General features: G+C 48.4%; 1 protein-coding gene across 5 annotated transcripts in view; it reads right to left on the reverse strand.

Annotated features, from left to right (window-relative positions):
- LIMS1 (LIM zinc finger domain containing 1) overlaps positions 1-15,147 on the reverse strand; it is an 81,023-nt gene that overhangs the window by 31,978 nt on the left and 33,898 nt on the right. The window contains exon 1 of one of the 5 annotated variants that reach the window (XM_043468675.1): positions 343-546. The exons of 3 other annotated variants lie outside the window; for them this stretch is intronic. In XM_043468675.1, the coding sequence (XP_043324610.1) occupies positions 343-449 (107 nt within the window). In that variant the 5' untranslated portion in view covers positions 450-546. Of the gene's footprint in view, positions 1-342; positions 547-15,147 lie in introns of those variants that run through there. One more of the 5 variants, XM_043468676.1, reaches the window with a different exon arrangement.

The raw sequence follows: 15,147 nt of genomic DNA on the forward strand, positions 1-15,147 counted from the left end.
TTAACTCTGGAAACAGAAAACTCCTAAGCTCCTCAGTTACAAAGGTCTGGGGGTTTGCGATCCTTCCTTCTCTGCCAGATTACATTCAGAAGTTGCTCTGCCTTCCTCTGTGAAATCCATTTCAGTAACAAAGAACCTTCGAAGCCACCCCGACCCCCACCAAGCCACCATCCACAAACCTCACCCCTAAAGAGCAGAGACAAACTCCTCTGAAACGCGTCCTAAGAAGCCAAAGGGACGCACGTCTCCACTGCCGGCAGTTCTACCATTACCGGTAGCGGACTCAGGACTGAGACCCGCCGGGCTCACGCTGCCCATCCCCGTCCCCGCGGCTCCACTCACCTTAGCGCCTCCTCCCGCGGCCCCGGGAGCCGCAGGCTGTCCGGCCGGTCCCTCCTCCGGCGGTAGAGCCCCGACTGCGAGAGCTCTTTCAGTTGTAAGGCCGTCATGCTCCGACCCTCCAGGGCCCGCCCCCGACCCCGATCGCGACCCTCGGAGCGCGGCACCAACGGAGACCTGAGACCGTCCCGTCCCACGCGCACACCTGGCCCAGGGAGAGGCCTGGGGCGGCGGCGCCCTGCCCGGCGCTTCCTGCTTCCCCGACGCACCCCCTCCCTGGGCCGGGCTTATCTCCGCCTGCACCTGGGGGGCGGGGGGGGGGGGGAAACCTGGTGCTCACGTGTTGACCAACAGGCAAAGCCTGGCGGCGGTGAGCCATCACACCGGCGCCAGCATGAATCCTACCAGCATCGTTCTGATCAAAACCGGCTGAAAAGTCCCTGAAAGGTAGCGACTAGAGGAGGGGCCTGCCCTGTTCTCCTGCCCTGTTCTATCTGCCAAGAAACCCACCAACACTTCACAGGCAGCTGTCGGTGTCAAGAAGTGCCTGGTCATCAGGAGCTCCTAGGAACATTTTCCTTAGGAAAAGAAAAAAAAAAAAAGGCTCAGTTCTCAAGGCAGCAGCCAGTTCCTCCCTCTCCACTGAACTCTAAATCCTCTTTAGAAAGGAAGGAAGTGCCTTCTTTCCTCCCCCATTAAATGTTACTCAAAAATTCATAACTGAAACGAAAGTGGTTTCTTCCACCAACCCCCATCTGGGGATTGTCTCAACCCAGGATTGCCTGGGGTCCCCTCACCTCAGATGCCCACAGTCTACCCAGAACTGTCCTGGGTACCCTGGAGCCCTGCATGTTTGACCCCAAGGCAGGAGGGCAGGTCTGGTTCCTGGGGTGAAGAGTGTAGGTGGGTGTCTGCAGAATGGGTGATAGACAATAGGGACACGTCCTTGTCATCCGGCCCTGCAGGACGCCAGCAAGACAGCAGGCAGCTCTGACTCAGCCTCTTCTCAGGACAGGTCACTCCTGCTCTCAGCCAGCAGCCTGGCTTTGTGGTTCCGGCAGTTTCTGTCTGTGTCAGCATCTTTTTGCCAGGATCTCCTCCAGGCTGAGAGCAGAATGGCTCTGAAAGTTCTTTTCACTCCAAGCATCAAAGGGTTAACATACTCCCCTCTATAGAAGGACATGTATTGTGAATCCAAGTATTGGGGCATCCCATGGAAGTAGGGTCTCTTCTTGGTCTCACTCCTTCACTCTGCACCGCAGCCCTGGCTTCCCTGGGGCTGCAACCCTGGTCCCACCACCACTGGAAACACGACTTTCTACAGTTGCCATCAAAATGCAATATCCAGTTTTAAAGAAGATGAATTGGGGAAATAGTAATATTGTTGTGTGTGTGTTAGTCACTCAGTCGTGTCCGACTCTTTGCGACTCCGTGGACTGTAGCCCACCAGGCTTTTCTGTCCATGGATTCTCAAGGCAAGAATAGTGGAGCAGGTTGCTATTCCCTTCTCCAGGGGATCTTCCAGACCCAGGGATGGAACCTGGGTCTCCCACACTGCAGGCTGATTCTTTACAGTCTGAGCCACCTGGGAAGCCCAAGTAATATTGTTACCACTCTAGATTTAATTAGTGATGAAAGGTAAAAACAATGAAGGGACAGATGTAGCTCTTCCTCTCTCTGGAAGGAGACACAGAAAAACTGGTAATGGGAGCCTTGGCCTTGAGCAGAGCAGCAGAAGACAGCTGCATACCTTCTGGACTTTCACTGTCCCGCTCATTCAAAATATATGAGAAAAATATAGAAGATACCTCTTGTACAAAGCTCTAGAATCCTTCTGAGACCAAAAAAAAATACAGAAAAGTTGAAAGTTTACAGTAATAGAAACCTCAAATCAGGATTCCTAAAGTGTCTAATTCTTATAGTTTTCGCCATGACAGGTGAAAAATGCAGAGAAACAATCTTTTTTTTTGATTCTAAGCGTCAAAACAGGTAAGATGCCTGATGAATAAAACACAATTACTGTGGCCACTGCAGACACAGAAGCCTCAACATAGGACTATAACACAGTTATACGTATCTATAAGAAAATGTAAATAAGAGAGCTTGATTTTGTTTTTTGTTCATGGTGTTTTCTTTTTTTTTTTTTTAACTTTTTATTTTGTGTTGGGGTATAGCCAGTTAATAATGTTGTAATAGTTTCATGTGAACAGTGAAGGGACTCAGCCATACATATACATGTATCCATTCTCCCCCAAACTCCCCTCCCATCCAGGCTGGCACATAACATTGAGCAGAGTTCCCCATGCTGTCCTTGTTGGTTATCCATTTCAAATACAGCAGTGTGCACATGTCCATCCCAAATTCCCTAACTGTCTCTTCCCTCCTCCTCAACCATAAATCGGTTCTCTAAGTCTGTGAGTCTCTGTTACAGAGCTTGATTTCTAAGAGACCTTTTAAAGGATCTAGGCAGCCCGCTGACAAGGAAAAAGGGCTTGGAAACTAGTAAAGCTGACAAGACAGGAAACACCTACTGTGTAGGATGAATCCTGTAGGTGATGAGTCTAAGGTTAAAAGGATGTGAACAGGAAAAAAAAACGTTGTGTAAAACAAACCGAAACAATTTATGCCCTTTGACTTTTAAAATAGCTGTGCTGACAAATAGAAATTTCAGTAAACTGATGCTAATATATGTTACCAACTGGGTAAAATTAAATCCTGAGGTTTTGGGCAAAGGTCTTTTAACCACTGTCATCTTACTGACACCAGACTGTGAGAGACAGGGCTGTCCCCCTGCCCCAAGTTCACTGGGACCTGCAGTGAAGGGTGTGCAGCTGGGGTGACCTACCCCCAACAAAGGTTCCCTCGTGGGAGGAGGGAGGGGGAGTGCATGAGGAGGCGGAGACAAGGACATCTCCCGTCCCCAGGCTCCCTCCTTTCAAGCTTTTCCACAGAAAGTTGTCAACTGGGCCTGGGTGGAGATCAGGGCTATTTAAAAAGAGTTTTAAATTTCAAAGGACTGTCTAAGCATCTGGTACTGAGGGAGGCCACGTGGGTGTCTACACCGGAAGTTCATTTCTCAGAGTAGGGCAGTGCTCCCACCTGATGAAGGTCCCGGGCTCCCTGCCCCCACCTTTACTGCCCATCAGCTGTCAAGAAGCTGAAGGTTCACAAACACGCTGCCGAGGGGCACCTCCCAACTCCCACCAGAGGGGGTGGCTGCTCTGTGAACCTGCCCGCCCACCCGCCGGGCTCTCCTGGGACCTGATGGCTCTCTCTTCTGTCAGTTTATTCTCTTGGATGAAATGACTAAACAGGAAGGTCCAGGGAGCGGTGCACCAGGCCTTGCTCTGTGGGTTGACCTCTGACCCTGGGCCCCACCTTTCGGGGGTCATGGACCATCTGTGAGTCTGATAAAGGCCAGTGCGCCTCAGCAATGACTGTGAGCACAATACTGCCTCCACCTCAGGGCATGGGCAGGGGACTTACAGGGACCCCCCTGCCTTGGGTGAGGGAGCCCTGAGCTCAGCTGCGGCCAGACTCCAGTTCAGGGGAGTTCCTGCTGTCCTCCTCAACTTCTCCCCACCTCCCAGTTCATCTCTGCCTCTGGCCTCACCCTCCTCCTCTCTGTCCTCCCCATTTGTGGGAGTTCTTCCCAAACATACACTCAAAGGTTGTGGGAAACCCTGCAGCGCCCCCTACCCGGCCAATCGCCGCTCAGTATCACCGCAGGGGTCCCTCTCACAGGGGGCTTTGGGGCGAGGGGCTCCACCCTGCTCGCCACCAGATACCAGCCCTCCCAGAGAAGCTGTACAGCTTGTCTCTGGTCGACAAGGCCAGGTAACCGTGCAGCAGGCATGTCCTAAGTTCTCTTAGTTGCTTTAGTTGTCTGACCAACTGATTCCGAGAGACTCGTAGGTTTATGATGATGCTGAGCTTGAGATGAATGCCCTGGAGCTTTGAAACTCCTAACCCTAACCCTGTTTTGCTTCTGCATTTAACATGTGGCATTACCTAAATGAGAATCATAAAGGCACATCCCTTCCACGATTTCGGGAAATGCTACTTTCCTTGAAGAAGCCCTGACACTGTGTATTTGTAGGGCTGAGCACCTCCCATGAGTATGAACACTTTCTTTCGGGATAAAAACTACACCACCAGCTCTGGTCTTCCCTTTCAGCTGAGTCAGCGAGGTCCTCAGTGTGCCTGCTCCACGCACTCCCTTCAGGCCATGGGGAGTGAAGAGACCTGGTTAAATCCTCTGCCACGAAGACGGGCTGCCAGCATCCCGCATGGCAGGCTCCTTGGAGGAGGGGGCTGAGGCTGCACAGGCTTCCCGGCCAGCAATGGGTGGGCCCCACGTCAGGCCCCCTCCCCAGACTAGGGGCCTCAGGCTGCAGACGCCTGAGCAGCTGGACGCTGCCAGGCCATTAATCTCCTCGTATGATGAGAGAAGAATTTTGTTTTGCAACCAGTCTTACTTAACTCAGTGGAAACGAGTCCTTTTCAGCTTACATTTTACCACATGAGTAATCACCTTTTGGGGAAGCAAAGTCTCCCTGATAGAGCAGAGCAGTCCCCTCTCTCCGTCCATACTCCCTCCCCACCAGACACTGGCTTCCTCATCCACGAAGGCTCAGACCCCACGTTTCTCATGAGCAGGTTCAAACTCAGGTCAAGTAGAGCAGAATGTGAGAGGGCTGAATCCACCGTCCAGAAAAGAAGTCACCAAAAACACGGTCCCTAACCTGCTTGCCAGTCCCTCTGAAAGTAAGTGCCCCTCCTCTTGGGGAGCCTCGATGAAAGTCATCCATCAGAAACAGAGGGGGCAGGGGTGAGATTAGAGAGTCAGGTAGGGGTGGGGGTGGGTGGGGGGTTGTCTCTCAAAGGTCTCTTCATCCTAAGAGCCTGGGAACCACAGGGGCCTGAGAAGATCAAACTTGTTTTGCAAAGACCCCTCTCACAGACCTGGGAGCCGGAAGGCCTAGCCTTCAGAGGAGAGACTGGGGGGGGCGCATTTAGGGAGACGAGGGGGTGAGGGGGGTGACAGACCAGACAGGGAGCCCGGGCTGCACCCCTTCTGCCTCAACCCTGCCCGTGGAAAGCCAGCATTTAAATCCACTTTGAATCTAAGATTTTCAAAAAGGATTACAAATGAAAAGGCTGGGACAGACAGACGTGTCCACGTGGTGCTGTGTGAGGAGCTGATGGAAGTACTGCTCACAGCTCACGGCCCATCCAGCGTTCATCCCGGTCCCATCAGCCATGGATCATCACTACTCTCGCAGTGCAGAAGAGGTGACCAAGTGTCAAAGCAGGTCGGTGTCCGGACAAGCACAGCCACCAAGGGGGCATGTGGAGCAACACTCAGCCCTGCTGCTGCCCCTGGGTGCAGGGCCCAAGCTCACGCCCACCAGTCAGCAGGACGTCTGCCCTTAATCTCCCAGGTGGACAAGCCCACCCAGGAGCTCCAGGGACACACAGTGAGGGGCCCAGGGGGAACTGTGCCCAAATGTTCCCCGAAGGCACATGGATTGCTCTAAACTAAAGGTGCTTAAGAACAGGGACACTGTGACCCCTCCTCCATCCCCCGAGGCAGAAGCTGAACCTCCATAAAGGATGCGCTTATCAGTGGAGACAGAGAACCTGAACAAACAAACCCTCGGCCTCTTTAGGGGACCAACCCCGGGCCAAACGGCTCAGATTCTTCACTAATTGAGCATCCAAAGCCTGCGCTTCTTTGTTCTGTCATGTGTGCATGCATGCTAAGTCGCTTCAGTCCTGTCTGACTGTGCAACCCTATGGACTACAGCCTGCCAGGCTCTTCTTTCCATGGGATTCTCCAGGAAAGAATATTGGAATGGGTTGCCATGCCCTTATCCAGGGGATTTTCCTGACCCAGGGATTGAACCCAGGTCTTCTGCATTGCAGGCAGATTCTTTACCATTTGGGTCTTGCCTGGTGGCTCAGCTGGTAAAGAATCCACCTGTAATGTGGGAGACCTGGGTTCGATCCCTGGGTGGGAAGATCCCCTGGAGAAGGGAAAGGCTACCCACTCCAGTATTCTTGCCTGGAGAATTCCATGGACTGTATAGTCCATTGGGTTGCAAAGAGTCGGACACAACTGAGTGACTTTCACTTTCACTTTCTTTACCATCGGAGCCACTAGGTAAGCCCCTCTTTGTCCTGGCAACTCTTCTCAAATTTGTTTCTTTGTCTAATGAGTATAAAAACCACCTTCTAACTCCAGTATCCTTGCCTAGAAAATCCCATGGACAGAGGAGCTTGGAGGGCTACAGTCCATGGGGTTGCAAAAGAGTTGGACATGACTTAAAAAAAAAAAAAAAAAAGAAAGAAAAGAAAAAACCACCTTCTAAAAGAAAAAACAAATAAAACAAAAACCACCTTCTTCGGCCACATCTTGGGTCCCACTTCTGTGAGACCTCCGTGGGGATCCCTTTGATCCCTGGTTGGGGAAGATTCTTCTTGAAAAAGAATAAATAATCCTATGCAATGCTGGCCACCTGATATGAAGAGCAGATTCACTGGAAAAGACCCTGATGCTGGGAAAGACTGAAGGCAGGAGAAGGGGACAACAGAGGATGAGATGGTTGAATGGCATCACTAACTCAATGGACGTGAGTTTGAGCAAGCTCCGGAAAATGGTGAAGGACAGGGAAGCCTGGAATGCTGCAGTCTATGGGTTGCAAAGAGTCGGACATGACAGCAACAGAACAACTATATGCACTGTTAAGATCACACAAGTGTTTAATAAAAGGATAAACAAGAGCTTAGTTTCCTCCTGGGGGAAAAGTAGGAGGGAAAATCATCAGTAAAGTGCACCCAGTGATTCAGTTGTATTTTGTAACGCTTTATTTAAGGCGGGTGATAGGTATTTGGAGGCTCCTATTTAATTCTCTGTGTGTATGTGTGTGCATGCACATGCACACTCTGTCGTGTCTGACTCTGTGACTGCTCCACTGGGAAGCATTACATTCTACATTTTCATTAAAAGAAAAAAAAAAAAAAAAGAATGAAAATGCAGAGCACCCTTCTCTTGGAACAGGTTTGTAAACCAACAGGGTTTGAAGCACCACTTCTGCCACCATGTGGCTCCTTGAGGTATTACATGCACACGATTTTCAGAAAATGCAAGTCTGAAAAGGGGCATTGTTAGTTCATTCTCAGGTGCAGCGTCACAGCACAGTAACCCACAGTGACAGCCTGAGTGTCCACCACTCTGCATGTAACCAATGCTAGAAGCCTGTTTGACCAACTGTGAATGGTGCTTGATGACAGCACAGAAAACATGACACGATGCAAACAAAGGAAACTGGACCCCCACCTTACACCACGCACGAAGATTAACTCAGTGTGGATTACTGACTGACACATAAGACCTGAAACTGTAAACTCCCAGGAGAAATCAGAAAGGAAAAGCAACTTGACATCCGTCTTGGCAACGATTTTCTTCATGTGACCACCAAAGCAAAGTCAGCAAGTGGGACTACATCAAGCTGAAAAGCCTCTGTCCAGCAAAAGAAACAATAAAAAATGAAAACATAATGTACAGATGAGAGAAGAAATTTTCAAATCACATGTCACATAAGGGGTTAATACCCAAGATGTATATTTAAAAAAATGCATACAGCTCAAAAGCAAAAAGACAAAAACAAACGAAAAAAATAAACATTTTCCCAAAGACTTACAGATGACCAACAGGTACACAGAAAATGCTCCACATCACTACTCATCAGGAAAATGCAAATCAAACTACAATGAAATGTCACCTCACACCTGTCAGTAATGCTTTTATGAAAAGGCAAGAAACAACATATGTTGGCAAGGATGTGGGGGAAAAGGGAACACTCAGGCTCTGTGTGTGGGAATGTCAGTGTGGGCAGCACTGTTGAATAGAGTAGGGAGGTTCCTCAGAAAACTAAAAATAGAGGTACCGTGTCACCCAGCAATCCCATGTCCGGGTGTATACTGGAAGGAAATGAAATCATGATCTCAGAGACAGCTTTGTGCTCTCATGCTTACTGCAGCACCGCTCACAATGACCACGGCACAGAAACAACCTAAGGTTGTGTCGCTGGATGAACAGATAAAGAAAATTTCTCTCTCTCTCACACACAGGCACACACACACACACACACACAGAGGAAAGCGTCTCAGCCATAAAAAAGGACATCCTGCCATTTGCAAAAACATGGATGGACTGCTAGGGCATTACATGAAATGAAATCAGACAGAGAGAGACAAGTACTATGTGATCGCACCTACACGTGGAATCAAACAACACCGAACCCACAGAAGCAGCAGAAGGGTGATGCCAGGGACTGGGCCAGGGTGGGGGAGGGGAGACGCTGGTCAGAGGATGTAGAGCTGAGTTCCAGTTATGAGGAGAATCAGCTTTGGGGATGTGCTGTCCAGCATGGGGACAATAATTAACAATACTGTATACAAGAAAGTCCTTTCACGAGAAGACATTTTATGTTCTCACCACAACAAAATGGTAATTATGTGTGGTCGTGGGTGGGTTAATTAAACTTATCGTGGTAAACATGTTGGAAAACTATATACGTGTCTCAAATCATTACATGATACACCTTAAAGTCACATGAAGTTACATGTCAATTACATCTCAAGAAACCTGGAAAAAAGCGAAAAATTTAAAAACATTATGCTATGAAGCCCAGTGAAAGGTGATGTAGAAAGTTACTGGACATGAACTGTAGGAAAAAAAAAGGATGAATGTAAGATACAACTGAGATAGGAAGGTTAAATTAGTCATAACACCAGCAAAACCAGGTGAGACGGGCTGGCGTCCAGACACAATCACCCTGGTAGGTGAGTGGGGGACCTGTGTGTAGACTCCAAACCCAGGAGCGAAGAAGCAGGAAGAAGAAACCGTGAGCAGACACCGGTCCACAGTGTGAGGCTGACGTGCAGAACCTGGTGCTTATCACAGCAGACGTTACCAGACATCCACCTCTCTTCTGAATACCCAGGTCAGAGAGAGACAAACCTAGAGCATGCACACGGCGGTCTTGACTAGATGTATAGAAACAGGTCCTCGTGTGAGACTGACTGTGTGCACTCAGGCACTAACTTGGTGAAGGGAGCAGACCACCGGCTTAACTGCATTCTGCTCACTCTGTGGGGCGGGGTGTGTGATGACTGTACGGCGGTGCTTGCCCTGCCCCTCATTCCGGCTGCACCCCACAGCCGGCCACCAGGCCTGTGCAGGCTCAGTCCCTCCAGTGGGAGCAGGACTCAGCATCCAGTTGAGACTCATAAGATGGGGAAATCAACAAACAATGGGATCCCACTAAAAAGGAAGACATAAATTAGCCACCCGCCCACACACACACAAACACAAACCTTCCCATAGGTGAGCACAGGTCTGACTGCCATGTGCTGGGCTCAATTCAGATCACCCCACATCCCACAGATGTCCCCCCTCCTCCTCCCTCTCCCACCAAGGTCAGCTCCCATGTGCTCTGACAAGTCTCCAGTTTGCCTTCCAGAACAGGAAGGAAGGAAGTTTGCAAGTTCACGGTCATCACGAGTCCACTCATGAGGATGGTGACCAAGTGAGGACTAGTTTGATAGTTAAGTACATTATTATCTGGTCACTGCCACAGAACTGGATTTAACTTGAGAGGATCTGAATGCAGTGATGTCTAAAATCTAACATCAAACAGAGTCTTCATGACTGCTAACCTCCATGGCAGGGTCAGCAGACTCTTTCTTTCTTTCTTTTTTTCTGGCAGCACCATTGGGCTTCTGGGATCTCAGCCCGCCAGTTGGGGAGCAAACCCCAGACCCTGGCAGCGAGAGCACCGAGTCCTAACCACTGGACCGAAAAGGTCAGTATGACTATTTCAGGCTCTGAGGGCCCCAGGCTTCTGTTGTGACTTTTCACTACCCCCGCGTGGCTCAGAGGCAGCCCTGGATGACAGCAAACAGACGCTGGGTTGCGTCCCAAGACTGATGTTTGAATATCATGTAATTTTCACACCTTCATTTTTTTCAGATACTAAAAGCTATCAAAACCATTCTTGGCTCACAGGCTGTGGCTAGGCTTGGCCTGCAGACTGAACCACATCTGATAAACACACATAGAACACCATTTACTGTATAACCGTGAGAAAACAGATTTTTCTTTATAAGATGCTAACTCCTTAAGCAACATATCGGACAGCAGGTTCCCAAAGTGAATGCTCCAAAGACCCCCAATCACAGCCTTCACAAGGATGAGTGCTGGGTTTACAACAACAAGAAGACAGACCCCCAGCTTCCAAGGTGCCTGCAGCAGCACAAATGATAGAGTCAAGACAGAGTCTGACCCAAACACACCTGCCCAGCCCAGCCGGGGCAGCACTCCCGCTGGGACGCCCCACACAGAGAGGAAGACCACAGCTGCTGGAGTCAAGAGGAACAGGACTGTGGGGCTCAGGAAACAGACACACCCTTCTCTTCCCAAATCGGTCGTGTCCGACATTCAGGACTTCATCCTCTGAAAAATTCCAAACAGGTGTTTCAGCATCACTGACCTCCACTTGATGCCCACTGCCCAGCTGTCCATCTTCACTCTCTCCTTTTTTTAAGATTTTTTTTTTTTGATGTGAACCATTTTTAAAGTATTTATTGAATTTGTTACAATATCATTTCTGTTTTCTGTTTTGGTTTTTGGCCAAGAGGCATGTGGGATCTCAGCTGCCTGACCAGGGACTGAACCGCATGCCCTGCACTGGGAGGTGATGCCTTAACCACGGGACCACCAGGGAAGTAAGTCCTCTTCACTCTCTGCTTCTCCTTGATTTTTCCCTCCTCCCAGCTTATAAGAAGTCATACATGTCCTTCAATTCTATTAAAGTTGTGATAAGACCAAAAAAAATCTGACAAACCACTTTACAAGATTAAAGGTTAAAGCTAGAATACCCCCAGAACATCTTCCCCTGACAGCTACCTTCATCATTCTGAACAGCAACATGGAAATATCACCCACAGAGAGAGATGCTCTTCAGCAGGAAGCTTTCTTTGCCCCTCAGATCACATCTAAGATCTGCCTGGTGAAAAAGTCCATTTGTAAACAAGTACATTTGTTGAGAGTAGACATTTACTTTAGTCACTGATATACTGGAAAGCTGACTGGTTGGGCGGTCCACAGCAGCTTCCTACACACCAGTTCTAATGGTAAGACGTGAGCCCCGCAGGGGTTAGGCGGGGTCAGAGGTGACAGGCAAAGCCTGACACAGGGCAGGAACTCACAGCTGGTAGTTATCACCATAAACAGGACACTGAAGAACAAGCTGAGGACTTAGTGTGAGGACATGTGGGAGAAGTCTTTTAAGAGAAAAGCATTCTTGGTGGCTTTTTTTTTTTTTTTTGCAGTGTGGGATCTTGGTTCTCCCACCAGGGATTGGATCCATTCCCCCTGCATTGGGAGCGCGGGGTCTGAACCACTGGCCCACCAGTGAAGTCCCCAAAGAACCATGTTTCTCTTTGCAAATGGAAAAGGGGAAAGAAAGAAAACGAACACAAGGAAATTCTCCTGGTTTGTGGCGGGGGACAGAGAGGGTTGTGTACTTCCCTATTTCACATACACACACGACTGTGTGTTTTCCCGTCTCTCACATAGACACACACACAGAGGGCTGTGTGTTTCCCTATTTCTCACACATACACACCCACACACAGAAGGCTGTGTCCCTGTTTCACACACACACAGACACGTACCACACACTCACATACAACACACACACACACATACCCTGACACACACAGATACACACACACAGACACACAGATACACACACACACACACACACACACGCCACTGCTGGAAAGGACCAAACTTGGCCTGTGCTGGTAGATTGGCAGATTATTCAACTGTCAAGAATTCACAATATTTTAACTGCCCTATTTAACACAAGGCTTCTAGAAAAACCTCAGAAATACAGTCACCATTACAATCATGAGTTGTGTCTGTTTGGGGGTGGGGATGACTCCTCTGTGTTATCAGAACATGTTTGTGGACGTGCTTCTGTGCACTTTCCTACAAAGGTCTGCACACCACAGAGCCTCAAGGTGGTCTGTGCCCAGGAAGTCAAATGTAGACCATGATGACCCATCCACCTGCTCCAAGCACCTCTGGGCTTTTTTCTCACATCCTCGTCGTGTCCTCGTTGGGTGCACTTTCACCAGGGATGCGGGACAGGGCACTGAACCCATGCACTTGTTACATAATCATCTCACACCAAGCTAAGCCCTCTCGAGGGCCGCTACCCCCACCTCGTTTCCACAGCATGTTGTCACCTCCACATGACCTGACCACTGATGAAACCACCTAACCTAACCACACAGAACACTCACCGGTGCAGCTAACAGCACTGCCCACACCTTTCGGGGTTTGGCAGCATACCACTGTGAGATCTCAAGACTGAAAGAAGGGGCTGACAGAGCCAGACTGATGATGGGGGCAGGAGGGGGTCTCCTGCCTCAACATACGACCCCCAGCCTCTCCAGAAAGACTCAACTGTGGACCCCACCGCCTGGGACATAGCGCCGTGCCATGCACGCTCAGTCGTGTCCAACTCTCTCTGACCCCGTGGACTGTAGCCCACCAGGCTCCTCTGTCCATGGGATTCCCCAGGCAAGCATACTGGAGTGGGTTGCCATTTCCTCCTCCACGGGATGTTCCCAACCCAGGGATCGAACCCACATCTCCTGTGTCTCCTGCATTGCAGGCAGATTCTTCACCTGCTGAGCCATCGGGGAAGCCCCATATGGGATGGATTAAAGAGGCTGAATTTAAGAATCATTTCCTGGGCTTAGAAATTGAGGTTCAGGAAGATTCATAAATCTCCCCCTCAAACAAGCCAAAATACCTAAAGGGGGCTGTGCTCTGGCCTCAGTGTCAGTTAACTTTAATTAAAACAAAGTGTTTTCTACATCCTGGCCACAGAGGACGGTCACTGACGAGCAGCATGTGCACAGTTAAAAAGTATTTTATAAAAAGGGAAAGTAAGCGGCATTGAAAACCCTCATCTTTGCAGAGAATTGCTGAAATAAACAATTATTTTTAAAGCTGTATTTGAGGTGTACATTGAAAACTAGCATTAAATAATAATTTTTTTGCTCTTTTTTCCTATCACATAGAGTATTTTCATCAGTTTATTTATGAATGGGAAAAAATGAGGCCCTTTTTTCAAAGAGCCTAAGAAAATGATGTCTTTTGCAGAAATAGAAAAATCCATTCTAAAAGTCACAGGAACCTCAAGGAACGCGCCCCTCGCCCCAAGCCAAAACGTCCTGAAAAAGATGAAGTCTGAGGTCTCATACTTCCTGATTTAAAAACGTACTACAAACTTCCACTAATGTAAACAGTGCAGTGCTGACAAGAGTTCAGACACACAGACCAATAGAAGAGAACTCGGGGCTGGTAATAAACCCTCCACATACAGTCAAGAAAATTAGAGATACCAAGGGAACATTTCATGCAAAGATGGGCTCGATAAAGGACAGAAATGGTATGGACCTAACAGAAGCAGAAGATATTAAGAAGAGGTGGCAAAAATACACAGAAGAACTGTACAAAAAAGATCTTCACGACTCAGATAATCATGACGGTGTGATCACTCACCTAGAGCCAGACATCCTGGAATGTGAAGTCAAGTGGGCCTTAGAAAGCATCACCACGAACAAAGTTAGTGGAGGTGATGGAATCCAGTTGAGCTATTTCAAATCCTGGAAGATAATGCTGTGAAAGTGCTGCACTCAATATGTCAGCAAATTTGGAAAACTCAGCAGTGGTCACAGGACTGGAACAGGTCAGTTTTCATTCAAATCCCTAAGAAAGGCAATGCCAAAGAATGCTCAAACTACCGCACAATTGCACTCATCTCACACGCTAGTAAAATAATGCTCAAAATTCTCCAAGCCAGGCTTCAGTAATATGTGAACCATGAACTTCCAGATGTTCAAGCTGGTTTTAGAAAACGCAGAGGAACCAGAGATCAATATACCAACATCTGCGGGATCACAGAAAAAGAAAGAGAGTTCCAGAAAAACATCTATTTCTGCTTTATTGACTATGCCAAAGCCTTTGACTGTGTAGATCACAATAAAGTATGGAAAATTCTGAAAGAGATGGGAATACCAGACCATCTGACCTGTCTCTTGAGAAACCTATATGCAGGTCAGGAAGCAACGGTTAGAACTGGACATGGAACAACAGACTGGTTCCAAATAGGAAAAGGAGTACGTCAAGGGTGTATATTGTCACCCTGCTTATTTAACTTATTTGCAGAGTACATCATGAGAAACGCTGGGCTGGAAGAAGCACAAGCTGGAATCAAGATTGCTGGGAGAAATATCAATAACCTCAGATATGCAGATGACACCACCCTCATGGCAGAAAATGAAGAGGAACTAAAAAGCCTCTTGATGAAAGTGAAGGAGGAGAGTGAAAAAGTTGGCTTAAAGCTCAACATTCAGAAAACGAAGATCATGGCATCTGGTCCCACCACTTCATGGGATAATAGATGGGGAAACAGTGGAAACAGTGGCTGACTTTATTTTTTTAGGTTCAAAAATCACTGCAGATGGTGATTGCAGCCATGAAATTAAAAGATGCTTACTCCTTGGAAGGAAAGTTATGACCAACCTAGATAGCATATTTAAAAGCAGAGACATTATTTTGCCAACAAAGGTCCGTCTAGTCAAGGCTATGGTTTTTCCAGTGGTCATGTATGGATGTGAGAGTTGGACTGTGAAGAAAGCTGAGTGTCGAAGAATTGA

The sequence above is a fragment of the Cervus canadensis genome, chromosome 5 (assembly GCF_019320065.1).
Source record: "Cervus canadensis isolate Bull #8, Minnesota chromosome 5, ASM1932006v1, whole genome shotgun sequence".
In the NCBI taxonomy this organism is placed as follows: Eukaryota; Metazoa; Chordata; class Mammalia; order Artiodactyla; family Cervidae; genus Cervus; species Cervus canadensis.